Source organism: Kwoniella pini, chromosome 1 (genome assembly GCF_000512605.2).
Source record: "Kwoniella pini CBS 10737 chromosome 1, complete sequence".
In the NCBI taxonomy this organism is placed as follows: domain Eukaryota; kingdom Fungi; phylum Basidiomycota; class Tremellomycetes; order Tremellales; family Cryptococcaceae; genus Kwoniella; species Kwoniella pini.
In genome coordinates this window covers 1999177-2026114 of record NC_091716.1, presented here as the reverse complement: position 1 = coordinate 2026114, position 26938 = coordinate 1999177, and the positions used below count along the sequence as shown (strand labels likewise).

General features: G+C 40.8%; 12 protein-coding genes across 12 annotated transcripts; 6 read left to right on the top strand and 6 right to left on the bottom strand.

Moving 5' to 3' along the window:
• Positions 1-97: 97 nt before the first annotated feature.
• On the bottom strand, positions 98-1421 carry I206_100777 (uncharacterized protein; the record flags this gene model as incomplete). Its single annotated transcript, XM_019152330.1, has 5 exons — positions 98-250; positions 320-527; positions 657-830; positions 959-1064; positions 1151-1421. The coding sequence occupies 5 exons, from the start codon at positions 1419-1421 to the stop codon at positions 98-100; spliced, it is 912 nt and encodes a 303-aa protein (XP_019014468.1).
• Positions 1422-1931: 510 nt separating this feature from the next.
• On the top strand, positions 1932-2952 carry I206_100776 (uncharacterized protein; the record flags this gene model as incomplete). The annotated part of the gene is made up of 6 exons (XM_019152331.1): positions 1932-1947; positions 2008-2173; positions 2247-2260; positions 2308-2429; positions 2500-2569; positions 2630-2952. The coding sequence occupies 6 exons, from the start codon at positions 1932-1934 to the stop codon at positions 2950-2952; spliced, it is 711 nt and encodes a 236-aa protein (XP_019014469.1).
• A 109-nt stretch (positions 2953-3061) lies between these two features.
• Positions 3062-3619, bottom strand: I206_100775 (uncharacterized protein; the record flags this gene model as incomplete). Its single annotated transcript, XM_019152332.1, has 1 exon — positions 3062-3619. The coding sequence occupies one exon, from the start codon at positions 3617-3619 to the stop codon at positions 3062-3064; it is 558 nt and encodes a 185-aa protein (XP_019014470.1).
• A 460-nt stretch (positions 3620-4079) lies between these two features.
• On the bottom strand, positions 4080-5782 carry I206_100774 (uncharacterized protein; the record flags this gene model as incomplete). Its single annotated transcript, XM_019152333.1, has 4 exons — positions 4080-4270; positions 4340-5095; positions 5155-5255; positions 5319-5782. 4 exons carry the CDS (start codon positions 5780-5782, stop codon positions 4080-4082), a joined length of 1512 nt encoding a protein of 503 aa, XP_019014471.1.
• A 2675-nt stretch (positions 5783-8457) lies between these two features.
• I206_100773 (uncharacterized protein) lies at positions 8458-9664 on the top strand (the record flags this gene model as incomplete). The annotated part of the gene is made up of 2 exons (XM_070202274.1): positions 8458-8714; positions 8785-9664. The coding sequence occupies 2 exons, from the start codon at positions 8458-8460 to the stop codon at positions 9662-9664; spliced, it is 1137 nt and encodes a 378-aa protein (XP_070058375.1).
• A 631-nt stretch (positions 9665-10295) lies between these two features.
• Positions 10296-11441, top strand: I206_100772 (uncharacterized protein; the record flags this gene model as incomplete). Its single annotated transcript, XM_019152335.1, has 1 exon — positions 10296-11441. One exon carries the CDS (start codon positions 10296-10298, stop codon positions 11439-11441), a length of 1146 nt encoding a protein of 381 aa, XP_019014473.1.
• A 367-nt stretch (positions 11442-11808) lies between these two features.
• I206_100771 (uncharacterized protein) lies at positions 11809-13957 on the bottom strand (the record flags this gene model as incomplete). The annotated part of the gene is made up of 13 exons (XM_019152337.2): positions 11809-12000; positions 12065-12180; positions 12243-12333; positions 12383-12453; positions 12516-12575; positions 12630-12732; positions 12796-12812; positions 12871-12941; positions 12997-13066; positions 13125-13269; positions 13335-13638; positions 13708-13861; positions 13927-13957. 13 exons carry the CDS (start codon positions 13955-13957, stop codon positions 11809-11811), a joined length of 1425 nt encoding a protein of 474 aa, XP_019014475.2.
• Positions 13958-14969: 1012 nt separating this feature from the next.
• I206_100770 (uncharacterized protein) lies at positions 14970-16995 on the top strand (the record flags this gene model as incomplete). Its single annotated transcript, XM_070202273.1, has 13 exons — positions 14970-15193; positions 15271-15278; positions 15349-15381; positions 15601-15617; positions 15680-15791; positions 15862-15874; positions 15929-15971; positions 16024-16161; positions 16231-16528; positions 16597-16618; positions 16671-16707; positions 16783-16887; positions 16951-16995. The coding sequence occupies 13 exons, from the start codon at positions 14970-14972 to the stop codon at positions 16993-16995; spliced, it is 1095 nt and encodes a 364-aa protein (XP_070058374.1).
• Positions 16996-17503: 508 nt separating this feature from the next.
• I206_100769 (uncharacterized protein) lies at positions 17504-19524 on the bottom strand (the record flags this gene model as incomplete). The annotated part of the gene is made up of 15 exons (XM_019152339.1): positions 17504-17534; positions 17596-17647; positions 17697-17768; positions 17830-17959; positions 18016-18122; positions 18176-18268; positions 18333-18444; positions 18494-18521; positions 18583-18603; positions 18658-18856; positions 18915-19005; positions 19055-19123; positions 19194-19258; positions 19324-19365; positions 19425-19524. 15 exons carry the CDS (start codon positions 19522-19524, stop codon positions 17504-17506), a joined length of 1212 nt encoding a protein of 403 aa, XP_019014477.1.
• Positions 19525-20157: 633 nt separating this feature from the next.
• Positions 20158-20903, top strand: I206_100768 (uncharacterized protein; the record flags this gene model as incomplete). Its single annotated transcript, XM_070202272.1, has 4 exons — positions 20158-20287; positions 20349-20420; positions 20479-20666; positions 20721-20903. 4 exons carry the CDS (start codon positions 20158-20160, stop codon positions 20901-20903), a joined length of 573 nt encoding a protein of 190 aa, XP_070058373.1.
• Positions 20904-21017: 114 nt separating this feature from the next.
• Positions 21018-24401, top strand: I206_100767 (DNA polymerase delta catalytic subunit; the record flags this gene model as incomplete). Its single annotated transcript, XM_019152340.2, has 15 exons — positions 21018-21032; positions 21083-21180; positions 21240-21400; positions 21457-21699; positions 21755-22020; positions 22079-22472; positions 22532-22683; positions 22753-22993; positions 23054-23217; positions 23275-23369; positions 23425-23570; positions 23634-23840; positions 23903-24022; positions 24083-24219; positions 24285-24401. 15 exons carry the CDS (start codon positions 21018-21020, stop codon positions 24399-24401), a joined length of 2556 nt encoding a protein of 851 aa, XP_019014478.2.
• A 248-nt stretch (positions 24402-24649) lies between these two features.
• I206_100766 (uncharacterized protein) lies at positions 24650-26719 on the bottom strand (the record flags this gene model as incomplete). The annotated part of the gene is made up of 6 exons (XM_019152341.1): positions 24650-25028; positions 25120-25357; positions 25414-25708; positions 25777-26143; positions 26217-26405; positions 26472-26719. The coding sequence occupies 6 exons, from the start codon at positions 26717-26719 to the stop codon at positions 24650-24652; spliced, it is 1716 nt and encodes a 571-aa protein (XP_019014479.1).
• Between the last annotated feature and the right edge of the window lie 219 nt (positions 26720-26938).

Genomic DNA, 26938 nt, shown 5'->3' with positions numbered 1-26938 from the left:
TCACGAAAGTAGTCAGAAGAAACTTGTATATATGCTATGCATGCAAATGACGGTGGGTCGAGTATCACGATGTATTTGCAAGTGATTTCGAATTTATCTAATTCTTTTTAACTTCCTGTTGTTCAACTAATTTGCCCTTGACTTTCCAATCGCAAGTGATATCAACGGGTATAACCTCGAATATGATATTTTCAATTACTCTTTGCTCACGTCTAACTGGGTTTTGAGTTCCTTTTTGAATCGTTAAAGCCTTCGCACCCCGTCTTAGCTATATTCTTTTACATGACTTGGGTAGAAAATAAAATATGCAGAAACCCACCTGTTGAGTATCAAATCTGATTGTTACTTGAGCTGCCATTTTCATATCTCGAGGATCAACAACAGTCATTCTACTCGATACCAAATACGGTTTTTTGTTTTCTTTTATGAGTTCCCATGACATCTTTTCTTTTCTACCTCTAATTACGTTCAAAGCTGTTTGGAGAGCTGTATCTTTCGCTATGCCGGTTGCTTGTCCTATGGTACCCCTATAGTAAGAACAGACGGAATCAGCTTGATCCGTGAATACCGATTCACTCCGTGTCTAGGTATGATTCGATTGGCGAAAGGCCTTCATCTTGAGAGGATGTTATCGCAAGACTGTGTGTTAAACTTACTCTGCCTGTATCTTCATATAGTCCAGATACATTTTATTGAAAAACGTTATCGATTTTTTTATGTATTGTTGTCTCCTCGTAAACAGCATCAATTGTCTCCATTGATCGATACCACTTCTTCTCATATCATTTTGATATGGCGGCAATGCACCTCGTTTTATAATTTCAGCGAGTCTAACCCAAACAAACATAAGCACTACATCAATACCAATTCGTATATTGTAGCGCTGGACGTTTGAGAGCCTGAATATCGAGTCCCACAAGCCTTGAGGATTGAAGGCTTTTCTATTAATGTGACTTACGATTGTCTAGTTAAACTAGCTCTTTCCGCCCTTTCCGCTTTATACTTCTTATCTCCTACTCCTTTAAGGAAGTAGTAAAAGGGTTTTTGGGGATCGACATATGACTCTAGAGTATTTCGTCAGCATTGAGACTGACCAATACTTCATATTGTGATATAAAAGATCGTATTTCCATACGTCGTACAAACTCACCAAAAACAGGTAAATTTTGAAATCCTGTATCCATACCAGGATTCGTTCTATGTGCTTTGGCCAACATTTGTTTTTGTTCTTCTAATTCTCTTTCAACATCTTGTACGGATCTGGATATAGATGATACAGCTGCATGTCGATATGAGGTTGATGCTATTGATCGTATTTGAACATAAGGTCTGGAAGGGTTTGAAGAGAGAAGAGGTTTCGATATAGATATAATCGATGATGAAGATGGAGCTGAAGCTCTCAGAGAAGGTAGAAAAGACATATTTTTGATGGATTATGCTATGCTATTGAAGAGATCTTTGTATATGATAAAAGTGTATGTTTCCAATTGATCTTGTTGAAAGTGTCAACATTTCGTTGGTCGGATATCGTAGCTTTCTGACTTTTCAAAGGTAGAAGCTGATCACGTGATTTACTCTACCCCGCATTTGCCGGAATGACCTCCATGTAAGATCAACGAGAATGCAAGATATACAAGTTGATATGCATGCGTGAAAGGCTCATTAGCTGGAGCTGACGAACGGAAAGCGGAGATTTGATATCTGGAAAGGAATATCATCTACATATCCACATGATTCGCGAAGAGAAATTTGTATTATTGTTAAATCTGCATTCAAGTTGATCTCCTATCCAACTAGTATCTGACCGCATGTGCGTGCTACCTCGCACAATCAACTCACTTTCCTCTATCCTTTCAATCAATAACGTGCGACCCATTCTAGCTTCTCATTTAGCACACTTCGCATTGAAACGACCTTACCAATCTATCAAGATGTCTAAGCCTCGCGGTATGTCCAGCTTTAGTTTTCTTTTATGAAGAGCAAAGCTGACTATCACTCTTGAATCAGATATCGAGCTTTTTCTCTCAGCCTATGCAGGTCAAAGGTCAAACCCATCATCAAAGAACAATTATTTATTTTATAAAAATGAGATACCTTGTCAACCTGATGGTTTAAGATATGAAGAATGGATGAAAGCCTACGAAAAGGATTTTATAGAGTTAGAAATGAATCAGTGAGTTTACGTTCGTTATGACTGATAATTACTGATAATTAAGCCGAGGCAGCTAATGAACATTGCTGATTAGTGGATATATTCAATGTATATACTTCCTTCTAAGTATGTGATCTAGCTAATATGAGCTGTAGGGTTCTTTCCTATACGTGAAAGAGGTGTAAATCCTTTATCTCAACCTCTAGAACCGTATGAAATTGAACAAATGAAAGATGATCCTATCATTTCAGAGAGATTACTCAGATCGTATAAAATGGTATGTCAATTAATCTACTACATCGCTTGCTTAGAAGTACAATATCAAGCTTACTAGTTTAATATATCAGATGTTATTATTTTACGGGATCGAGCTAAAAGACGATCGATTGAGTTTATCGTCAAATTACAAAGAAAGACGTCAGTCATATTCCACTCATAACAGATTTTTTCTGTTTAACATTAATATCTTCGATTTAGTCCGTAATTTACAAGATCATTCACATAATTTACTTCGAATAACCAGAATCATTAAACATTTATCTGAATTTCCTAAATTACAATCTCACGCTGCTAATTTAGTTTTATTCTTTGTTGCCATTCATTCTGAAGGATTATTGAATTTTCAACAAGGTAGTATGAGAGGAAATTCATTAGATCAATGGTGGTCTAATTGTTTTAGAAATCAAGAAGAAAGACAAAATATTAGAAATATCGTTATGAATAGAGGTGAATTTGGTGAGAAAATATGGGGATTTAAAGAATATGGAAAGTGGTTTGATGATAGAAATGCAAAAACATGATGAATTATAATTATATTATTTATTAGTTAATTACATGTATCCGTACAACTTGCATTTAAAAGTACAACATCCTTTCAAATATTTTCTTTAAAAGTTTTTCATTCTTTTTTTAAATATCTCCTCCTAAATTTATCCAAAGCTTTTGATTAATTTCAATTTTTAAAATATCTTTACCTTTTATACAAATCATTCCAATTGATCTATTTCCCCAACCTTTAATTTCATTTAAATTTATATCATTTTCTATTATTTGAACTTGTGAATTAAAAGTAAAAGGTTCAGAAATTGGCCAAAAAGTTTCTCTATTAATTCTAAATTTATCCCATTCTTTAAAATTTGATGATGATACACCTAAAGGATAAAAAGGTTTAAATTCTAATGAATCATTTAAAATTATATTTTTTTCTTTATCAATACAAATTAAATATCCTATTATTATTCTTTTATCTATTAAAGTTATACATAATTGTTTATTTAAAAAATTCTCCAATGTTGGTTTATTTTTTGTATTAGTTTTGATTGGAATTGATTTTTGATTTATATTGGATATTTCTGTAAGATTGGAATCATTCGTGATTTGAGATTGTTCATTTTGGTTCAAAGTCAAATCTTGAATACCTTTTGACGTTTCCGATGTTTCAATAGGAAGGAATGAAGAGATATCCATCACTAGATACTTTTACTCTTACGAGTATTGTTCTTACGAAAAGCATAGCGTAGATTGAGAATGTAAACATACAAAGGAGTAAATTCATTTCACTTCTGGCGTGTCGCGAATAGCAAAGGTGGAGGTCAAATCTGACTCTTGTTAATTTGGAATTTCGTTGCAGAGCGAAGTAAAGTCACGAAAACACTACATTTGATTCGATGCATACATTTTTAGCGTGAATGTCCATATGATGCAAATCATCCCATAAGGGTTTTTGAGTTGTACTGCAATGCTAAAGAAACGTGTATAAAAACATTGATTACAATTCTTTTGTTGATTCCGTCTAAGTTGGGAAAAAAAACATGCCATTCCCTTAAACTACGGGAATAACTTTTGATAACGAAGAAACGAAATTTGTTATACGTAAAAAGTCCATAAGATGTTACTTTTGAGATCATTATAATGTGCCTAACTTCTTTTATTGTCTCTGTAATACGACGTTGGGATCAGCTACGTCCGATCGACGTGGTTGTGGAGTTTGATTTCTGCTATATGCTTCCGGTATCGGCGGTACATCGTTGTGATTAATTTCATCTGATTCTTGTCTTGATCGATTGGAGAGAGAGTTACTAGAGGTATTGCGTGTTTGTATAGGTGAAGATTGATAATCTGTTTCGCAATTATAAATCTCATCAGCGACTGACAGTGTTTAACAGTTTAATGTAGAGTACGGCTTACCTTGCTCATTATATTGTCTATTAGACATTTTCCTCATTCTACCATATTCATCCAAACCAAGTTGATATCCACTATCATGCCTCCCGGTACGTCCAAAGAAATCACCGTTCTCATCCGGTCGTGCACCCAACAAAGAAGGCATGGTAAGTTGAATCGGTCTTCCTTGATGAGGAGCTCTTCCTGCCGGTCCAACGTGTAAATACCTTGATGATCCTAAAGAAGCCATACTGCCTGGTCTAGGATAACCACCTGGTGATCTTGGGGCGGACCATGAATTTCGGCCTTGAGGAGAAGGTAAGCCAACGATAGAAGTATGGGGTGAATTTCCTCTTGAATAGTCCATTCCACTTTCGGAAGGGTGACGAGAAGATGCAGGTGAAGGTGCTCGATCAGAACCTCCTCCAATACCGTTTACTTCTCCCCTCAGACGATCAATAGACGCTATACGTCTTGGTCTCGGTGCACCTCGTAAATCCTCGCTTGACGCGGAACCACCACGAGATAAGGAAGTATCGATAGGAGCTAAAGTAGGTTTCATACCTGGTGGAGGGGATGGCAGAGTGTTCGCAGGAGTACTTGCGCCAGTAGACAAAGCTGGTGATTCAGAAGAACCAGAATTCGAAGCTGAGGATGGAGGCATAGGTGGAGAACCATCGTGATTCATCGATGCCATTGTCGTTATTGGGTAATTTATGTGGGATGAGGGAGATCGGGAATGAGAAGCGAACGTTGAGGAAGGTCGAGGTGGTGCCATTACTACATGAGTATCCATATAAGCTATGTTGACATACTGAACAAATACGAAAGCAACTCACGCGAAGAATACGTGCTTGCGTGGCGTTGATGACTCATACCACCCGCCATCATTGTGGACTGCCTACTCTTGATTGAGGGTTGCGCATGTCTCATTGGCGGGCTATATGACCAAATGAGGGATGAGCATGAGATCGATGTATGAGATGTGAAGAGGTTGACTTACGGCGGCGGCACCTTTTCGCCTCTAGTCCGTCTTTTCCTCTTCCAAATCCAAACTAAGAGTAACACCACTAATATACCAATCACAGCACCAGCAACGATTCCTCCTATTGCCCCTCCGCTGAGGCCTTTCTTACTTGACGATGAGCTAGTTGATGTTGCGTCAATCAAGGCTGCCGTTGTTGCGGTACTGGACGTTCTGGCGTTGCTCGATGAACTCGATGCTGATGCGGATGCTGAAGCCGAAGTGGAAGACGAGGTAGCGGTAGAGGATGCTGCTGCAACCGATGCTGATGTTGATGCAGCAACACTCGAGCTAGCTTGTGCCCTACTACTTGCCGCTGCACTACTTGCTGCTGCAGCAGATGATGCAGCCGCCTGCGAGGACGCTGCGGCGGATGTTGATGCCGCTACTGAGCTCTGAGGTGTAGCTGCATTCTGGGTTGCAGCTGCAGCTGCTGAAGACATATCGATGGTCTGATATCGATTCTATGGCTTTTTGAGATTGCTCCGATGCAATGGCGAGTATTTATATGTATAAATGTCGATCTGAGCTTTCGTTTATTCACCTTGAGGTGAAAATGTTGTGCGTTGTTTGTTTGACGAGAGCTGTATCGGTTTTCTGACACTAGGATGAATCTATGATTTATTGAATTTCCTGTAATACTACAATTATTGGTTTAATGACAAATTTGTATATAGAATATGGGTATAATGAAGTCGCTGTGTATAGTGATTATAATTGAACGAAGAATCCGCAGTCTTCCATGTCTATGTCTAGCTTTGAATATTTCTTGATATTTTACTATGAACAGGTGATTAAACAAGATTGGCGAGTATCAGTAAGACTGTACGTTATGACGGGTAGATGCCAAGTAAAGGTAGAAAAAAGTAATGAAAGCTATGTGTATGATGTTTAAGCCTTGTGGGTTAATTCATCAAAGGAACGTTTTTCTTGGTAAATTTGCCGAATGAAAAAAGGGCTGGTAGATTATAAGGCTGCAAATAATCGTCGAAATTCAAAGTGATCTATATTGCTGAGGGGCATAAAGATATGTATATAAGGGACAGTTGATTATCTGAATAATAAGGATGAAAGCAACCGATGTAAAGATAAAAATAAACGAATGAAAACAGAATAAAAGATGAAAAGTCCTCGTATGCCCCGAAGGTTACTTGGTTTGTTTATCTTGAAAATGACTCACCTATGAAAAATCCTCTTCCACTTTTCTATTCCTCTATTTCTTCTCTGCTACTTTGTTTTAGTATCGACAGAAGGTTTGAAAGAATACGATGAGACACCTAATGTCCATGAAATGGACATGTAATAATTAAATTGGTTACATTTGTTTGTATGGTGTGTTTTCGCTTTGATAATGTAAAAATGGCACTAAGCGTATAATTGGCTTGTTGCCGAAAAATGCAAAGTGACTTTAGCGGTGTAACCAATTTTCATAGGGATACAATTAGGTCATTACGGTAACTTTATACCCTGAACTTTAGATATACTCCGTCTATATGCGCTACGATTTAATGGTATTCCATGCAAGTGAGATCGCTGTTGTACATCCCAAACGCCGTACAAGTATGACAATTGTACTGACAACGGACAAGGGGAGACTGATAGATGCCACTTCGTCATCAACATCAGGAAGTCCAAAGTCGAATCTCCGCTGGAATTGTCGAATGCTTGGACACCCTCTCTCAAAATCATGAGAATAAAATAAGATACTGCGCATTTCAATGGTCTCGCAACATGCTAAAGAGGTATGAGCGAAACGTTTCATCATAATAATTGACCCTAAAAACTGAGGAACCGTCCGTCTTCGCATTTCCCCACCATTCTGCAATATTAGATGACGATGGGATACATGGACTAAAAAGTCTAATCTTACCGTAGTTTCGCTTTTCAGGTATCAATCGACATTTTCTCAGGGTTATAAGTCTATTCTTACTCCGTTTGAATGCCTTGATGAACCCGCAAAAGAATACATTTTTTCGCTTGGGGATTAGGTAGATCGAATTAAGATAATCTTTCTTCTTAAACCTCGTTTTGCGTAAAGGCTTAGTTGATATAGCTGTATAGCTTTTTATCTATTATGAACCCTTGTCTCGGTATTTTTGGGCAATTAAAGAAAATGAGACCCCCGTACCGTATTCTGTGTACCTCTGCTGCTTTTTCCCCCTGAAATGACGCACAAGGAAGATGTAGAAAGAGGACAGGATCTGAAGAGTGGCATATATCCCGGGTACCTGAAAGGATTCGGTCAAACACTTGCCGAAAATTCTCCTTACATAATGATGTTTAAAAGTGAAATCAAGCTCGTGCATTTGGCAAATCTTTGTGGCAAGTCCATTTTTTTGTCTCGATCATTTCAAGCATTCGACACAGTACAAATTGTCCATAAGTTGGCAGCGAGGATACCCGCGGGAATAGCGGTACTGCCGTTTTCAGACTACGGAAATCGAGGACCCTCTTGTCCGAATCCTTGGCCATAGATTGCATCATCAATACGACATCAACGAAAGGAGCGAACATGGTGCTGTTTAAGTGAAACAATTCTCCCTCTGATTCACTAGTCTCTCGCAATGGGACACAGCTGCAGACCTGATCAAAGGGAGAAGGAAGGAATTATGTCTCACGTTTATGATTGACAGTCCTTTCTAGGTAACTGCTTGGACGTCACGGCCATCTCTGTTTCCTCTAAAATCTGATCATATTTCGAAATACGTTACTGATATTCAAATCTCCCTTGTGTTAACAAATATATAGCATCATGATTGATATCATTGGTAGGAGATATTTCTGATTTTCACTCGTCACCAATGACCATAGGTGATGTCACAGTGATGTATGAAGTTTCAATTTCACAAAAGATCTCAAGCCCTTCGTGTTCTGACAAAGGATAGCTACTACGGGATTGCCGTCAAGACCTGAGTCGACAACTTTTCACAGCTAAACTGAATAATATAAAATGTGCTGAACGCAAACGAGCAAAACGAAATGGATGCATTCAAAACACCACGACAATATAACTTTCTTATCCTGCCACAATATCGACACGTTCCCTAATTTTTCTTTACGTGCAGCTATGCCTCTATCCAATACTCTTGCCACCAGCTCCGTAGACACCGTTTCGAAAATGGCATCTACTTCCCATCAGCTTAGAATTGGGGAAGAATTCTCGGATACAATCGCCGAGATTGACGCTAATGAGCATTCTTCTACTCTCCCTGGGGACTACGGTTCCGGGGCTGACGATGATCTCTCATACCCCGATTCCGTCACACATCCGCCTGAAAGTGTGAAAATACCCTCCAACAGAATCACCAAGAGTGATCTAGCCAGTCTCGCAGCGGATTACTCCATCTCGGATCTGGCATCTGGCTTCTATCGCAAGTCGGCCTGGAACTCTGGAGGGCGACAAGCACACCGAAAATTGCCTTCGTCGGTTTGCTATAGCTCGCAGACGTGGTTTCGTTGCTAAATGCGAGCCTCACATGATCCGAAATTCCGTTTCAGCCTACATTGGAGAAAATGATAGCTTCCTTAAGCACCTTGAAAAAAGTAGTGAAGATGTCAAAGATAGAGCCGAAAACTGGTTACACGTAATGTTGGGAAAGCGCCGCGATCTTATCAGGTTCCCTGAACTTCCAAAAGGACCTTCATTGAATGTCACGAGCAATGCTTCTCATCAAGTGTTACCAATGAAGCGATGTTTTGAAGAGATCTGCCAATATGTTGGTTCCTTATCTGATATTTCAGATAATATGTGTGAATATTTGGGATTTCCCAGTCAGTTTATTGTAGAAGACTACGGGCCTGATGGAGATAAAGTTGAAGATGGAGTCTTCCAGCGCAAAAGCATCAATATAATTGTTGCTCCACATATGATGATACCTGAACAACATAGTTTCGAAAATTCAAAAGGACAATTGGGGTGGCATTGCCCGATAACAGAAAGCTGTCAATCCTTGATTGATTCCGTCGTGACGAAAGAGTTGGGTAGAATATCTGATGAAAGTAATGGATATCTCGCCTCTGAAATTGGGGATGCATGGAATAGACGGCTAATGAAAGCCGTTCAAGAAATTGGACGACAAATCTCACATGGTACTCTCCCAGCTTGGTCTGCTGAACCCGGCGAATCACACACTCCTTTCCACAATGACACTACCGGTGGCGTTTCGTTCGAAGTTGTATCTAGTAAACATGGCCCCATTCAAGTCAATACAAGCTGGCTGAAACTTCCACCAGATCTAGCCAAAAGCATTGAGAATATATCAGTGGCCAAGCCAGATGAAGGCTATGATGCCGAATCCGACATCTCGATGACTCCCGAACTGTAGGTTTACCTGTCATCTAAGGTAGAAGTGACACGGACCATAAGTTGCTATACGTTATACATATTCTCCATACGTTGATGGTTTTGCTACTTGTAAATAATTTGTATTTTTTATTATTATGTATCTCATGTGAATTCAATCCAAAAAACTATAGCGATTTGTCCACACTTAATCTCAGTGTGTTGCTAGCAGGGAGCACGACTGGCCTTCTTGTCGAAGTGGGTTGACATCGCTTGGCCAGGCGAGACAGAAAGGGAAAGGAGTAATTTCCACAAGTAACAGTATGAGTTCGATCGTCATTCTTTCAGACTATTCTATGTCATGCCCTTGAAGTGTCGTGTCATACATTTACGTACATGCATACACGGCATAGCCGAATGAGTTGGACAAAGGAAGGGCCAGCATAATACGCAATATGAAATCATTTCTGGCTGGGGACCAAATAACAAGGGATCGTATTTACCAAGCCGGTATACCATCACTCCAGAATTGTGACCAGCTCCAAATCACAAGCGGGCACCAGAGGGCAAGGATTGACTACTCCTCAAAGTAGGCCTCCTACGATAATTGGAGATCTTCAACAGAAAATCACATCCCATCAAATCACTAACAACCAACCTGCCTACTTTACAATATGTCAAGCAATAAAGATGTCAAAGATAATTTGGAAGAATACACAGACGGATTAACATTAGACAGACTTCATACTGCTGTTAGCGATGATATTGCGCTCTTTGAGAAGGATAATCCAGGAAAAAAGTGGAATACAGATCCTAAAGATCGACGATCGATTCTATTAGGTACAAGAACGAAAATTGCAGATAAGTACAGTCTGGTAGCCAATTGTCCACCGAATTTAGAATCACGAGTAGAATATATCTACCCAGATGAAGAGGAAGAAGATCTAAATGCAGAAGAATGGAAAAGATTCTACGATGAATCCGGTAAACGAATGTATGATTATCACAAAATACTTGATGGTTTTATTGAGGATGAAATTTCATCCCCTAGTAGATATGATATCCCTCGTCATATCATACGGACTTATCGTAAAGCTTCCAGTGATATTCGATCAAAAAACGAATTGAGAGATGCTAGGGAAATAATTAGATATTTCGGATCAATAACAACTGCCACCAATAATATGTGTTCTAAGATTGGGTTTCCCGATCGATATATGGTAGCACACAATAAGAAAGTCTTTATTCTAGATGAAGAAAAATCTAGAAGAACAGGTAGCATGAGTTATTCGAAACAAACCAGGATCTCATCTATAGACCTAATCATTAATCCATTCTTATCAATTCCTGAAGAACATTCCACCAAAAGGGAAGATGTAAACAGGGCCTGGTACAGACCTTTGCCGCTAAATATGATATTTTCAATTAACGATTATGTCATCAAATATTTAGAAGATACACATGGTAAATTCTCAACAGAAGGCTCAGGTGACATAGATGAGATTTCAGAAGAAATCAACTGGAATTTAGTTCAAGCCATACAAGCTCAAGCTAGAGATTTGGCTGAAGGACGTAGTGTCGAGGATTTTGTATCGGAAGCGGGAAGAATTTCCAATTCTCATTTCATGCCTGACAAGACTATTCGAGGGTTCAACATGAAAATCTATCCTAAAGATGATGATCCCATCCAGCTGCGAGTTAGTTGGCTAAAAGCACCGACTGATTGGACTAGAGTTGACGAGCTATCCTACCAAAATTCCCAGTCTGGTTTGGGAAATGGCGAAGATTGGCAAAACGAGAAGCCGGTCACCACAAGCTAAGCGTCTCGCTTGGGATTATTCGGGAAGAGGACGAACGAGGAGACTATCTTCTTCGGTGTATAGATAGGTCATGTACCTTCACTAGTCCATAGAACTGTATGTATGTAAATATCGCGGAGTATTCATGCCAATGTATTGCCTACTAGAATCTCTAATTTTGAGAAGTCTTCTACCTAACGCAGAGCGGTCCTTCCGACTCATATGTGCTCGGAATAGAGTCTAGATCGAGATCCGTTGCCTTCGTCAGCACGGAATGGCTCCTTTGGTGCTGAACAAAGTGATATCCTGGAAAGTCCGGTAGCTATAGCTTAAGCTCCCTTGGGTGCAAACTTCGTTATGGTAAGCCAGGAAAAACTTTGATACCCTATCACTCTACTTTGGTCTCCAACTTGGGTTTGACCTTGAAAAACTTGTCCAAACCTCCTCCAGCTTGTTTCGGATCAATTATCTTCGCTTTGCTCTTCTTCGGGGATGGCGAGTTCACTACTCCAGCCTCGGATTTGACAGTCGCGCCGGGCTGAGGCACTCCCATTTCCTCAAGTAATAGATCATACTCCGCCTAACCGGGATCAACAGTGAGAGATTGACTCAGATGATGAACAGTGTCAGTAGACTTCACATACCTTCGCTATTATACCTCCTGTAGCCTCTTTATGCCCTCTTGCGTAGTCACCACCTACTCTTTCTTTGAAACCAGGTATGTTATCCGCATATTCGTTCAGCAATGCTATGAGATTGGCTGTAGCAGACATATTTAACGATGAGCATGGATCTCGTCCATCAAAAACGCTTGCCACTCACGTTGCTGGCCTTCTGGCAAGCTACGAAGGTTTGCTGCTATACGGCAAGAGAAAGATACCCTCTGATCCGCGTGAAAACCCGTATTTGCACACTGATGCCGACTATTTAGCCTAAAACTTGACATATAATATAGGACGCACCATGACCATAAGCAATTTACTGCTCTTCCTACCTAGTGTTCCTGACCATCGAGTCGCTATGACCGGATGTACTATGAGACATGTAAGCGGCTGCGATTGGTCATAGACAGCTTCCATACACATGAAAACTCACTTTGAAAGCCGGTATGAACCGTACATACCGCTACTCTACCATCTTTGGAAAATCTGGGAGCTAAACATATATCAGAAGTGAGCGAGAGTCACGGAATTAACCGAAATGACTTACGCGTCCGGGCCCACTTAGTCGTTTCATCGCTCACGTCCATCTTGCAAAGCTTTAAAAATGCGTTCGAAGCCAGATCGGTCGGTGTTCGAGCATTAAGCATGATCTGTCACCATTCGCGTTGTAAGCTGAAGTGAATACTGATATAGGCGTCATCAGCCAAACTCACGTCCCAAGCTTTCGGCACTGTTTATCCCATATTCAAGTTATCAGCTCACTCTTCGACCGTACTGAAATTACTTACCGTTGTATTCTGCTGTACGACGAGGCGCATTGATCCCCGATACTGCTTCGCTGAAAGCCTTTGATCCCAAGCTAGGTTGAAAATCAGCTCTTATCATGAGGGTAGTTTCCTAAGCAATCAATTCACCGCTTGAAGACCACCCCTAGTTCTCCCGGCCAAGGCGCAGTACCCCATTTAGGTACGGTTGTGCCCAGATCTATTCTTCACTTTTCAGCTTCGGTCTCACGCCGAGAAAGACTATAATTAGTGCTGACCTCCTATCACACCCACGACCGCTCTCCAGGCTTCTTCTTCGTATACTTTTGGATGTAAATCCCTCAATAGTAGATAGGTCAACAAAGCTGCAGTTGCTATAGGGGAAGATTTGCAAGCTGTCAAAACTTGTGAGCCTTCAGGCCACTGTACGGACAATATTATATCAGCGAACATCTAATGATCATGTGTCGATGGGAAAGAGGACTCACCTCATCGGACCAATGATGATCTATTACTAGCACCCTCTTTACCTTTTGATCCGGCAAAGGAGGAACTATAGACCTTCCAGGTCGACTCCCTTGGTCAAGCACTATCACTTTCTCGGCTCCACTTATATCCATCGTGTTTCTCTCGAAGTCTGAATGCACATTGTTTCCCTTTGTCAGATGATGTACGGATATTAGTGATGGAGGGTGATTCATATGTATTAGCGTTTGATAGAGTATTGTTCCTGCTGATAAACCGTCTGCATCTTTATCTGGTACAATCAGAACTGAGCGTTTATTGATAACGCTGAGAGTCAATGATGTCAGCTAACAGAATATTATACATACATAAGATGCCGCAGAGATTAATTCTCACATATCCCGAATGAAACCCCTGGCTTCTTCCATAGCTTGTATAGGTGCGGGCCAATCATTCCATTCCGGACCATATTCTTTGGCAGCGTGCGAAAGGGTCGATATTTCCTTCAGCGAAGTCGTAGACGATCGCCTTCGTCTCTTAGGCGGACTACCTGTTCATGCATATTCATTAGATGTTCCTTGATTCCTCAATATACATGGAGTAATATATACATACCAGCTTCGCTCGATGCTGATCGTTTAACCATCCCGAAAAAGATTGATCGGCTAATCGACGTTGTTGCCGATCTGCCAAGTGGGACCAGGCGAGACAGTAAAATGATTGATGGTGATGACAAGTGACCTAGTCGAGGGCGCTTCTATATGTTCTACACTTTTGGATATCATCAAACTTTTTGGAGGTGATCATCAAATTGTCATCACCTTGGACATTGACAACAATAATCCAACTTAGATGGACAGATATGTATCATGACATCATTCATCGAAATCACGTGGCAAACTCGATTGATCGATATTTGTATTTCAGGTCCGATCAAACTGTGCATTGCAGACAAAACCCGAAAGACTAAAACGTATCAAAAGAGTAACAACGTTATTGTCTCGCACAAGATGTGGAATAACGATCAATGCGTTAGTCGGGCAAGAAGTCGGGTCTCGGTCGGAGACGGTCAATCGGCGTGCAAATAACTCAGGAGTCAAAGAGCTATGCTTAAATTACGCATTGATCATCAAGATGAAACGAATCAGATCCTTTCAAACAAACAAATTTATCCAGTGGGGGAATATGGAACCCTTTATTCGAGAATGATTGTTCTAATGACATACGATCTATGATAAGAGTTAAACATTAAACATTTAGCCTCAAGTACTTCTGATCAAAACACATGCTCATACTGACCTAATTCAATCTGTTGAGCGACTAATCTACCATTTTGTATACCGGGATAACCGGGATTTACAACCTCGACAGAGAGACGAACCAATCAAAGGAGATAGACTTGTTACTTGGTGCTCTTCGGGCGCAAATTTGTCCATCGATCGTATTAAACGAATCGCAGAATTCAGGACAACTCTTCGACTGGTCTAACGAGTACTACGTCGTTGTTGGTTCATTTGTACTTTACTGGTAAAGTGGGGAAATCAGTACCTACGTTGGTTGCTCTGGGCAGCCTGACGAACAAAAAGACACTATATATACCATATCTCAAACGAAAAGAAATACTCATGCCGAATAACCTTCAATTTAGTCCCTTCAATATGCTGAATGATCAAGATAAACCACATTATCTGTCACAACAGATTCCCACCTTGGATATCGTCAATGGTACTTCAGATCACGATGTGACGAACAAGAAAAGTACTGGTGGCAATACAATCGATAAGAAGGAATCTGACCAAATGTCAGTCTCCGACGTCGCCCCAAGTAGTCCAACTGGAACGTTCTCTACGTTCAGTATGACTAGTACGATGAATGATCGGGTGTGAGTCTTGCCGCGCTCTCCAGGCAAGTAGGTAGAAGCTAAAAGGTTGACACCCTTTCGATCTTGACTCGTGCTAGATTTAGAGGTGAGTATGTGGAAGCGCATTAGACAAACCTTTATCATCCAGCTGATTACTGATAATTTGTGATCCCTAGAAGACGGTGGGAGGCGCTTCCAAGCTCAAAATGGTGAGCACCCGTTCCCTCCCGGGCTATGATCAGCTCGAGGATTTGTATTGACTCTCGATGATTGTAGATGACTACTCGGTAGGTGGAAGGTGCCCAATGAGAACTTTTGCTGATCAGCTGCACTATACCAAAATCAGTTGCCTAATGGTTCGTCTCACCTGTCCTGAAAGATCTGCAAAGACATCTTTTCACTGACAATTGCATCCTCCCATTGTCCAGATGAACAGGAGTTAGAGGTAATCACGATCATGCACTCTTTGCTTATCGACTGTCTTGGCTCACGAAAATCATTTGGTAGCGGCTGGAGTGCCAACATCGAGCTTTCAAGGCCGTTCAAGGTGGTATCAACTTCCTTGCACCTGTTCATGGTAATCTGCAAAAAGGGTGTAGAGCTTTGGATATAGGTTGTGGTCAGTGAGCTCTTGTATATCCCATCACAAAACCAGGAATATTGAACTTCAGCATCTTTTTATTCCGTAGGCACGGGAATCTGGTAAGTTGGTTCTCAGAGACCAAACAAAAAGCTACGCTCAATAAAAGTCGCTAGGACGATCGAAATGGCCAACGAGTTCCCACATGTCGAATGGATCGTATGTAGCACTATAAAAATACTTATATACGTGCTGATGGCCTCTAGTGTAGGGGACGGATCTTGCACCTGTTCAAAGGGATACTGAACTTCCTGATAATTTACATTTCGTTCAAAATGACGTTACTCAAGGATTACCTTTCCCAGATAATAGTTTTGATTTTGTTCATTCAAGATTATTAGTGATGGGCGTAAGTGTTTTTGTGTTCTTGTCGAATGAAGAGAAATGAACTGATAATTTTAAATCTTTTCGGAGATAGATTCGAAATTGGAAAGAAATCATAGATGAAGTTTTAAGAGTACTTAAACCAAATGGAATGTTTTGTATGATTGAATGTGATTTTCCATGGGGATTACCTGGTATACCTGAAAATCAATGGAAAGAAAAAGCGAAAGGACATTGTAAATTTTCTGATTATTTAACAATGGCAGTTAAAAATAGAGGATATGATCATCAAGCTGCTTCCGTTACTATTTCTTCACTTATGAAAGCTAGTGGAAAAGTAAAAAATGTTAATCAATTAGAAAGTTATTTACCACTTTGGGGTTGGTCAAATGGTATGTATTTTTTTCCACCATAATCCAAATTGCCAGAATATACTTGAAATTACTGTTTTTTTTGGGAGATCCAAATTATCGAAAAGGAGGGTAAGTCATTTTGGTCCGACATTTTCAAGTTAAGACTAACGAGTGATCAAAGGGAAATCATGAGAGCAGATGCAGAGGATATACCAAATGTAAGTCTGATTGGGAATTGCCATTAGTAATCTCTCAATTGAAAAGGATCAACTAATCAGGCATCTGCGATCCAGTCCGTCATGATAGTAATTTTAGATGCATGTGAAATATCCGAATCAAAATATCGAGATATCAAAGCTGGTTATTTAGCAGACCTAGGTAGACCAGGTGCAAATACTGTAAGCTCTTTAAACTTCATATTGGAATCTGAGAGCCGTTGATTGATGCTTGGATTGCAAAAGGCTGTACCAATTGAACATAATTGGGGTTGGAAATTCAGCGTGTAAAATTCGGATATGGATAATAGGAAGGATAAGATCGAATTTTCAAGGTCGAACGTAATATAGCATTGGTTATCTAGGATATGATAGGAATTACGGAGACATTAAATATTCACGAAGAATGCCTATGACGAATGAATAATGCCATACATGTTTATATTGAGGATATCAATTGGATCGTAAAAAGCGCAAGATGTAACACCACTCTAGAACGATATGCATTCAGGGATACAACCTCTATGTTGAAGCGTAGAAATACAATGGAGAATGATGCACTGCTTGATATCGACCGATCATGTAATTATGCAGGGTAGAGGGAGCTGAGCTGTCGCGAAACGATCAATCGCTGGATCTGGGAAGTTCCTGCGAATTATGCGGTCTTTCATCAGCCACGCCGTTGACACAGTGTAATGAAACGTCGACTTACCTTCATCTATGAAGATTAATTGTACGCATTATGCAATGTCAATGGTCAGCAAGATCTGGGTGTAAAATAGAGAGACCGGACAGAACGTCACCCACAGAGCTCATATATCTTGGCATCCCTAAAGATATGGACATAGATCAGCTGCTACAAGCGCCGATGAAAGTGCTTCGAACGCTTACCTATACAACTTTTCCATGGGCATCTCGGTATTGAAGCCAGCTCCGCCATACACTGCACAAATTGATCAGATGTTGCCCGGAGAATCTGATGATTGACTCACCTTGTACACCGAGATTGGCATTTTCCACAGCTGTCTTACTGGCGAAAGCCTTAGCCATGGAAGCGTAAAAAGCTTTTTTGACTACGTATCAGCTGATTTACTAAACCTCGACCAGGAATTAAGCTGGACGTACTATTTCTTTCACCGCAATCTTTAGCCCAAGCTGCTCTCCATACCAGTCCTCGAGCAGCTTCAGCTCCAATAGCCATATCAGCCAACATGAACGCTACACCTTGATGATTAATTATAGGCTGTCCCATAGTCTATTTACAGAGTAAGCTCCCCCTCACACTTGAGCAAGATGAAAAGTCCAGCTTACTTTGCGCTCTTGAGCATACTTTGTAGCTTCTTCCAACGCTCTCTGAGCAAGTCCTACAGCCGCGGCAGCCACAAGCGGACGAGTAATATCAAATGCTTTCATGGCAACTGAAGGAGAAGTGTTAATTCCGCTTTCCGACAAACGTATGGTGTAAACTTACTCTTGAATCCTTCTCCAGGCTTGCCCAATACGTTCTCTTCTGGCACCACTACGTCTTGGAAAGTAACCATTCTTGTATCGGAGCATCGTTGACCTGCATTAATAATAGATCAGCTTGTGTGGGTAATGAAAGATCAGCTGGTCAATCGAAGACTTACCCATGTTGATCTCCTTCTTTCCCAACACGATTCCATCTGTATCTGCATCTACGACGAAACCTGTCATACCTTTACTTGGCGATGCTGAGGGATCTGTCACAGCCAAGACAAACTACCGGATCGTGTCAGTATAGATCTATAAAAACGATATGCGCACTCACAAACCAATTGGCATGCCCGGCATTCGTTCTATGTCATTGAACTTGTCAGCTGTCTCACGGATGTACTGTGAAGGAGTTAGCTAACGTACATCCTTTGCAGAACAATAATACTATGTCAGCGAAAGCCCAACAGGTAATCGAGTACAGAATGTTGTCATACTCACCACATCTTACTACCGTTCAAAACCCACTTATCGCCCTTCTTTTCGGCCTTGGTCTTTATACCAGCAACATCACTTCCTGCTCCAGGTTCGGTAACGCAATAAGCAGCCATCAACGGCTCTTCAGTCATTCTACCCAAATATTTAGTCTTTGTTTCGTGCGAAGCAGCCACTATTAGTGGTGCTTCCGCCAGACCATTTGCTAAGAGTACAATCTTCAGCTGCATCTTCAGGAAACATCTAATCACAGATCAACTTACCTTCCATAGCTGTTTGTATACCAGTACACCCATATGCTAGCGATTCGGAGACCAAAGCACATTCGAGCAAACCCAGTTCTGGTCCACCGTACTATCGCGGGATGTCAGCTGTCTTCGCTAGAGCCTACAAGACCACGTACAGCTTCTGGTATATGAGTATTTAAGAGACCTAATGAATGTGCCTCTTTCAGGATCGGCCATGGATATGCCTATTTTGTTGTTCCTTGATAACTCAGTAATCGATCGGGTCATCGAGGAGAGAATAAGGAATAGACATACCATTGATCGGTCATATTCCGCTGCAGCAGGTACGATTTTATCTCTGGTGAAGCTTTGGGCGAGCTCTAAGATATTCAACAGGGTTTAGACTCATTCACAATAGATTATACTAGTTTCAGAAATAGCTTACCTTGTATTCCGCGTTGATCATCATCGAGTGTGAAGCTGACAGCTAAAGATGATGTATAAGTTGTATCACGACCACGATATTGGAAGCAGATCTGGACTCACGACCTGTACTTGGTCGAGCGGCACTAGCCATACATCTTCGATCGAGACGTATTGATCTCGAAGAGAGCCGACGAAGTGGGCAAGCGGTTCGCAGAGACATTGTAGGTAAATGTTGGTCGAATAATCTGAATGTCTAGTTAATCGACACGGGCAGCAGTGAGGTCGAATTGATGGAGATCGAGGATAGATTCAACTTATATACAAAGATAGGAAAATAATCAGCTATATACAATATTCACTAAAGTCTGAATTGAATGCAAAAGAAAACTACTCGTATGCTCTTATTCCATATGTTTTACTTTTTCAGATTAACGATCAAAGATATCAGTACACACCGGTTAGATCGAACACACATAACCGGAAAATATGCCAATCGCAGGGAGGGAAGGCTGAACGCGCGCCTCTCCAGGTACGATTTACCTCGAGTGGGATAGGCATGTCTGGATAGATGAAGCGATAGGCCTACGTGCCTGTTTATCGCCACGCGCTGGTGGAGGATGTTAATCTGAAAATGAGAAAATGATCAGGACACAGACGCGATTGCCTGATTTCATCTAACTCATGCGACATGACTGATTTCTTACATCATTTAATGCCAATTTCATCGTGATACCATTCCTTCAGAGAACGCTTCAGATCTTCCCACCGTCTCACTCACCTGTTCTCGTCTGACAAAATCAAAGTCTTTAAGACTGCCGTTGGGTTTCCTTTCAATTCCTGAATACAAAGCAGGATGGTAGAACCGACTAACAAGAAGAGAAAGCTGGAACCGATAAATGGTCATGGCCAGCCCGCATTGGCTAAGCAAGAGAGTTTCTCAGCTGTACTTGAACAGCTGGAAGCTGAAGAAGATGCGTCGGGAGGTGAGATTTATCCATACTGACTGGGCATTATAATATAAGCTCATGGCATTCACTCTCACAGATAGTATAGAAACATCGGCAGCATGGCCACGTCCGGCTGCACCAAAGCTGAACACACAACGCGATTCAATAGGTAAGCTGTGTGAACCAAAGCGAACTAGGTCTTTAGCTGACAGGTCGATGTTATACAGCATTCCAACAAATTGAGCTGGAGGAGGCTTCTGAGCCCAAGCACGGGCCAACGATACGGTTGTTCGGAGTGACAGAAAGAGGGAATTCAGTGTTGGCGCATGTGCATGGTTTCAAACCGTATTTCTACGTTGCAGCTCCGCAAGGCTTCTTGAACAAAGATCTGGAGCCTTTGAAAGATAAGATCAATGTGAGCTTAGCTTCACAATTTCGCATTACGTCAGCTAATATCTTGTCGTACCAGCAAATGTCTTTCGGATTGACAGTGACAAATTGCGCAATATTCAATCGAAGATCTTTATGGGGATATAGGGGAGACGAGACTGTACCGTTTATAAAGATTACCTGTGCAGATCCAAAGGGGATACCGAAAGTGAAAGATGAGCATCTCTTTTCCATTCTTGGTACCATGTGCAGGTTAGGCTAACAAAGCTTCTTGATTCCTATACGTGCCTTTGAAAGAGCTCAAGTCGACTTTAATGGACTGTTTGACACGGAAGTAATGACATATGAGAGTAATATTGCCTATTCACTGAGATTCATGATTGATACCAAAGTAAGTTATCGTTATTGAGATACTAGACGAGAAATAACGTCTGTATCTAGGTCGTCGGGATGAATTGGGTGGAAATACCGGGAGGCAAGTATGAGCTATTAGAAGGGAAGGATAAAAAGTCCAGGTGTCAGATTGAGGTTTCTCTCGAGTATGTTGACGATCGCATCTTCGGTTCAAGGCGAGATTGCTGCTGACGGGGTGCTCTAGCTACAAAGATCTAATTTCACATGCGCCTGATGGAGACTGGCTCAAGATCGCACCATTGAGAGTTCTATCGTTCGATATTGAGTGTGCGGGTAGGAAAGGTATCTTTCCAGAAGCTCAAATAGATCCGGTAATTCAAATAGCTGCTATGGTAACAAGGCAAGGTGAGCTGTTGCTCAGATGTTGCTGTCTCATGAAAGCAGCTAACGCGATAGTTTAGGCGAAACGAAACCTTTCATTCGAAATGTATTCACCCTAAATACCTGTGCTCATATCGTCGGATCTCAAGTCTTGGAATTCAAAGACGAAAGGCAGCTACTGCTGGAATGGAGGGGATTTATGGAGACGGTCGATCCTGATATGCTTATTGGTTATAACATCGTCAATTTCGATTTGCCCTATCTCTTGGACCGGGCTAAAGCGTTAAAAGTGCCGGATTTCGCGTATCTCGGACGATTATTGGGTGAGCTGCATCGCAAACATGTGCAAGTCGTCGATGTGACTGACCGCTTCTGCAGGCGTCCGATCTGAGATCAAGGAAACCCATTTCTCTTCGAAGGCTTACGGTCAAAGAGATTCGAAAGCCGTTAATATCGATGGTCGACTTCAATTAGATATACTTCAAGTCATGCAACGAGACTACAAGTTGAGAAGTTACACCCTCAACGCCGTGTGTGCGCAATTCTTGGGCGAACAAAAGGAAGATGTGCATCATTCTATAATTACGGAACTGCAGAATGGTACGGCGGATTCCAGACGAAGACTGGCTGTGTACTGTTTGAAGGTGAGCTGGTTGTGCTCCCTTCTCGACTGAGTAAGAGATGACACATATGTCCACGTAGGATGCCTACCTTCCACAGAGGTTAATGGACAAGTTGATGTGCTTTGTCAACTATACCGAAATGGCTCGTGTGACCGGAGTTCCATTCAATTACCTGTTATCGCGAGGACAACAAATCAAGGTCATCTCTCAATTATACCGGAACGCAGGTGAAGCGGGATACATCATTCCTGCACTCAAATCGGAAGGATCGGATGAACAGTATGAAGGAGCAACAGTCATTGAGCCAACGAAAGGATACTACGATGTACCAATCGCAACTCTGGATTTCGCCTCCCTGTATCCATCCATTATGATGGCCCATAATCTCTGTTACACCACTCTGCTGGATAAGAATACTATCGAAAGGTTGAAATTGGTTGAAGGGCAGGATTACGTTCATACACCTAATAATGGTGAGGTCGAATCACCGTTGGAACGTGTGTTCCATATGCTGATTGTACGATCGGAACAGACTACTTCGCCACTACTAACAAACGGAAAGGACTCCTTCCTACCATCTTGCAGAATCTGCTTGGAGCACGTAAGAAAGCCAAACAAGATCTGAAGGTTGAGAAGGATCCTTTCAAGCGAGCTGTGTTGGATGGTCGTCAATTGGCCTTAAAAGTGAGTTTCCTGGTTTCCACTCTCTCTCCTTAGACGGAAACGTGAGCTTATATTTATGCGGTCTCGAAGATCAGTGCGAACTCAGTATATGGTTTCACTGGGGCAACAGTCGGTAAATTACCCTGTTTAGCTATATCGTCTAGTACAACAGCATATGGAAGACAAATGATTGAAGCTACAAAGCAGGAAGTGGAATCGCAATACTGCATAACGAATGGCTACGAGCATGATGCCAAGGTCATTTATGGTGATACCGATTCGGTAATGGTGAAATTCGGTTGTCCAGATTTAGCCACAGCCATGAGACTTGGTCCGTGTCCCTTATCGATCATCGAATTTGTGGGACTGCGCTGATAGTCCGTGATTGTAGGTGCGGAAGCTGCTGATCTGGTCTCGAGCAAATTCATCAAACCTATTAAGTTGGAATTCGAGAAAGTTTATTTCCCCTACCTGTTGATCAGTAAAAAAAGATATGCAGGACTGTATTGGACTAAGCCTGAGAAATACGATAAGATGGATACTAAGGGGATTGAAGTGAGCTGCCGCAGCCGACTTACGTACATATTGACAGCAGCTCATGATGACCTTTAGACTGTTCGAAGAGATAATTGTAGATTGGTATCTACTGTCATTGAGACTTGTTTATTCAAGATGTTGATTGACAGAGACGTCAAGGGAGCTGAAGAGTAAGCTATTGTGTGAACTCCCACTGTATGCCTCGCTGACTACCAGTTCAACCAGATACGTAAAGCAGACTATATCAGATTTACTGCAAAATAAGGTGGATATGTCGCAACTCGTGATCACCAAGGCATTGGCGAAAGCAGATTATGCAGCTAAACAAGCTCATGTGGAACTGGCTGAACGAATGAGGAAGCGAGATGCAGGTCAGTTGCCCGGATCCCTTCGTTTGAAAATCGGTATACAGCTGATTTTCTTTCTACTGGCAGGATCTGCACCGTCTCTGGGAGATCGAGTAGCTTATGTGATCATCAAAGGAGTAAAAGGAGCAGCAGCCTACGAGAAATCGGAAGACCCCTTATACGTTCTTGAACATAATGTGCCGATCGATACCAGATACTACCTCGAAAATCAACTTTCGAAACCGCTTATGAGAATCTTCGAGCCTATCTTAGGCGAAAAAGCGAATAGTTTGCGTGAGTTGGGTCGGGCTCCAACACCGTATAGGCATGCCTGACATCATCGTTATGTTACATAGTGGCCGGTGATCATACGAGGACCATCCAAATCGCTACTCCGACAATAGGTGGTTTGATGAAGTTCGCCGTAAAGACTGTCACTTGTTTAGGATGCAAGACACCGCTGAGAAGTAATAAGGGTGAGTCTGACGATCTGAGCTGACGCATAATTCGCTGATATCTTATATGCCTGCGTGTAGACGGAGCGGTGTGCGTTAATTGCAGACCGAAATTACCAGAATTATATCAAAAACAAGTAGTGCAGACTTCGGCATTGCAGATTGATTTTGCGAGATTATGGACTCAATGTCAACGTTGTCAAGGATCTTTGCATCAGGTCAGTCTCTGATCAGGCTGTATTCAAGCTGGAAGTGATCATGTCGCTAACGATATATCGATCAGGACGTTATCTGTACTTCTGCTGATTGTCCGATCTTCTATCGACGAACTGCAAGGCAGAAAGAAGTAGCCGCTGCTGTCACTCAACTAGATAGATTTGAAAAAGAAGCATTCTGGTAATCGACGAAGGGAAAGTTATCAGTGTTTGTTCACTTTCTTCCAAAACATATAAATATAATCTCCTCCTAAATATAATCTCCTCATATTTTGTATATCTTGCATTCATATACCCCCTATCTATTTCTTGTTCCTTGTTGGGTTATTCATGATTGTATATGTAATGAAATGTATCAAGTATCGCTCTTTGGCAAATAGCAAACAAACCTTTGAAAATCATGTTGACTTTGCATGAAAGTATAAATACCTGACTAGACAGGAGGATATTCTGCGAATCCAGATCTACCAAATCTAATCCAACCTGTATTTCCACTATCATTAACAGCTACTATAAAAGCTCTATCACCATTTCTTAATGCAGGAATATTTACAAATGGATTTGTATTTTTAATTTCTTCTTTATTATTCGACTTAATACCTAAGTATGATAATAAATAATTTATGAATTTTGAATGATTTTGTTGTTGTTGTTCATTATCATTTTTATTATTATTGAAATTAGGTCTAGGAGGTCTAGGAGGTTTAATATATTGTGGACCAACTTTTTTGATTGGGCCTTTTGGTTCATCTGGTAAAAAATTAAAAACTTCATCAAGTTGTTGAATTGTTGGTATTGGTATATTCCTTGATCTAAAAATTTTCTTAATTAGTTAAATATTCATAATGTGTAAATTCTTTTCTTGAACCCCCCCCCAAAAAAAAAAGGGAAAACAAAACTTACTCAACTACACCTGCCCAATAACTTGGTGGACATTCTTTTAAACCAATTTCACTACCTTTATCCCAATTTCTTTTTGTAAATGTAGCAGAAGGTTTCCAAATATGAAAGAAAGGTAAATAAGGATTATATTTTAATATATCGTATTTTGAATCATTCTCAATTTGAATTGGTAATGATCTAGATGGAGGTGGTTGAGAATGACCTTGAGGAATGATTCGAAGATGTTGAAATATAGATTCTATACAGAAAATTTCATTAGCTAAAAAAAGAAAAAGAGGCTGTAAATCAACATACTATATGAATTTCCATTCCAACCTTCTAACAAAGTTCCTTTGAATCTCTTATCTCCTAAACCGATATTATTTATCCTTCCAATCAAATTATACAATTTACGACTTGCTAATTTGAACAATTTGGAGATCCATCCAGGAATATTTAGCCACCATGTTTGAAAAGGTTTCATTCCTGGATAAAGTGCATTCATGTCGACAGTTGTATGAGAAGGTGAAGGATCGGACAAGAAATGATCAGGTATAAATCGACGTGTTCTATGAATTGTATATCCCAATCTTTTCATATATGCATATGCCTATGACAAGACGAAAAACCAATGTCAGTAACGGATCTCCATGATCAGAAGGATCGACTTTTACTTACTTGATATTTCTCCCATGTCAATCCTTCTCTTCCGATAAATGTTGCAAAACCCTCCATGACACTCATCTCAATAGCCCCTTTAACACCATACTCCTCTTCACACCATTCCCCAAATCCTTCATCAGCTTCTTCAACCGTAAAATCTCTAGATAGCCAGATTTGGAGTGTTCCTCTTTCTAACAAGTAAAGAGCTTCTTCAGGTAATAATTCAATTTGTGAATATGTTTTTCCTTTTCCTTTAGCTTGTTGTTGTGGAGTTGAAGGATATTTTACAACCATTCCGATAGTGTCAAATAAATGTCCATGTATTATAAGAACCTTTGGATATGGGTTTGAAGGAGTTATAATTGCATGAGATATTGCTTTCCTAAATACCGCAATTAGAAGTATGTAAATTAGCTTGGAAGAGAGGGATCGTATAGCCTTGAAATTTGACGTACGAATGACCACCTCTTACACCTACTAAAGCGCCAAATAAAGCTTCACGAGATTTTTGTAACATCATTTCTTGTAAATTTACAGTTTCATTTAATGGTTCGAAATCTTTTTCACCTCTTCTAGGAATTATAATTTTGCTCCGTGAAGTTATACCATCTGTTTCGGATGATGAAGGTAAATGTTGGATCTTGCTACCAATTCAGAATTCAATCACATCAACGTCATTACAGCGAGAGATTTCCACAAGAAAGGCTTACTCTGCGAAACTCTGAATAAGTTTGATATCGATTCTTTCGTCATCTCCATCTTCGTCACCTTCTCCATCGCCGTTGATACCGCTACCACCAGGAGTAGAAGTGGTGGCAGCAAGATTCGTTCGAGGATTATCACCTTCTTCGTCTTGCGCTGGTGTATTAGGGGAGCTTTTCGATGCATGCTTTCTTTGTGGTGTAGAAGGTTTTTGTCGACTAGGACCTGCCTCAGCAGAGCTCGAAGGTGTACTCATGATGCGTAATATACAATGTGCCGAATATGAACAACAAAATGATGAACAGTCGTAAATTGGTTTAATAGGAATGTAAAAGTCGGTTATTGATTGGACTCGAAAAAATTAAAGTTACGGAATTTCAGTTAAAAGTCAAAACAAAAAATCAAGATTAATTCATTTGTTTTCATTCTCTGATACAAAATCTACCTTGACGCAACACATCTTAGCCAGTATATA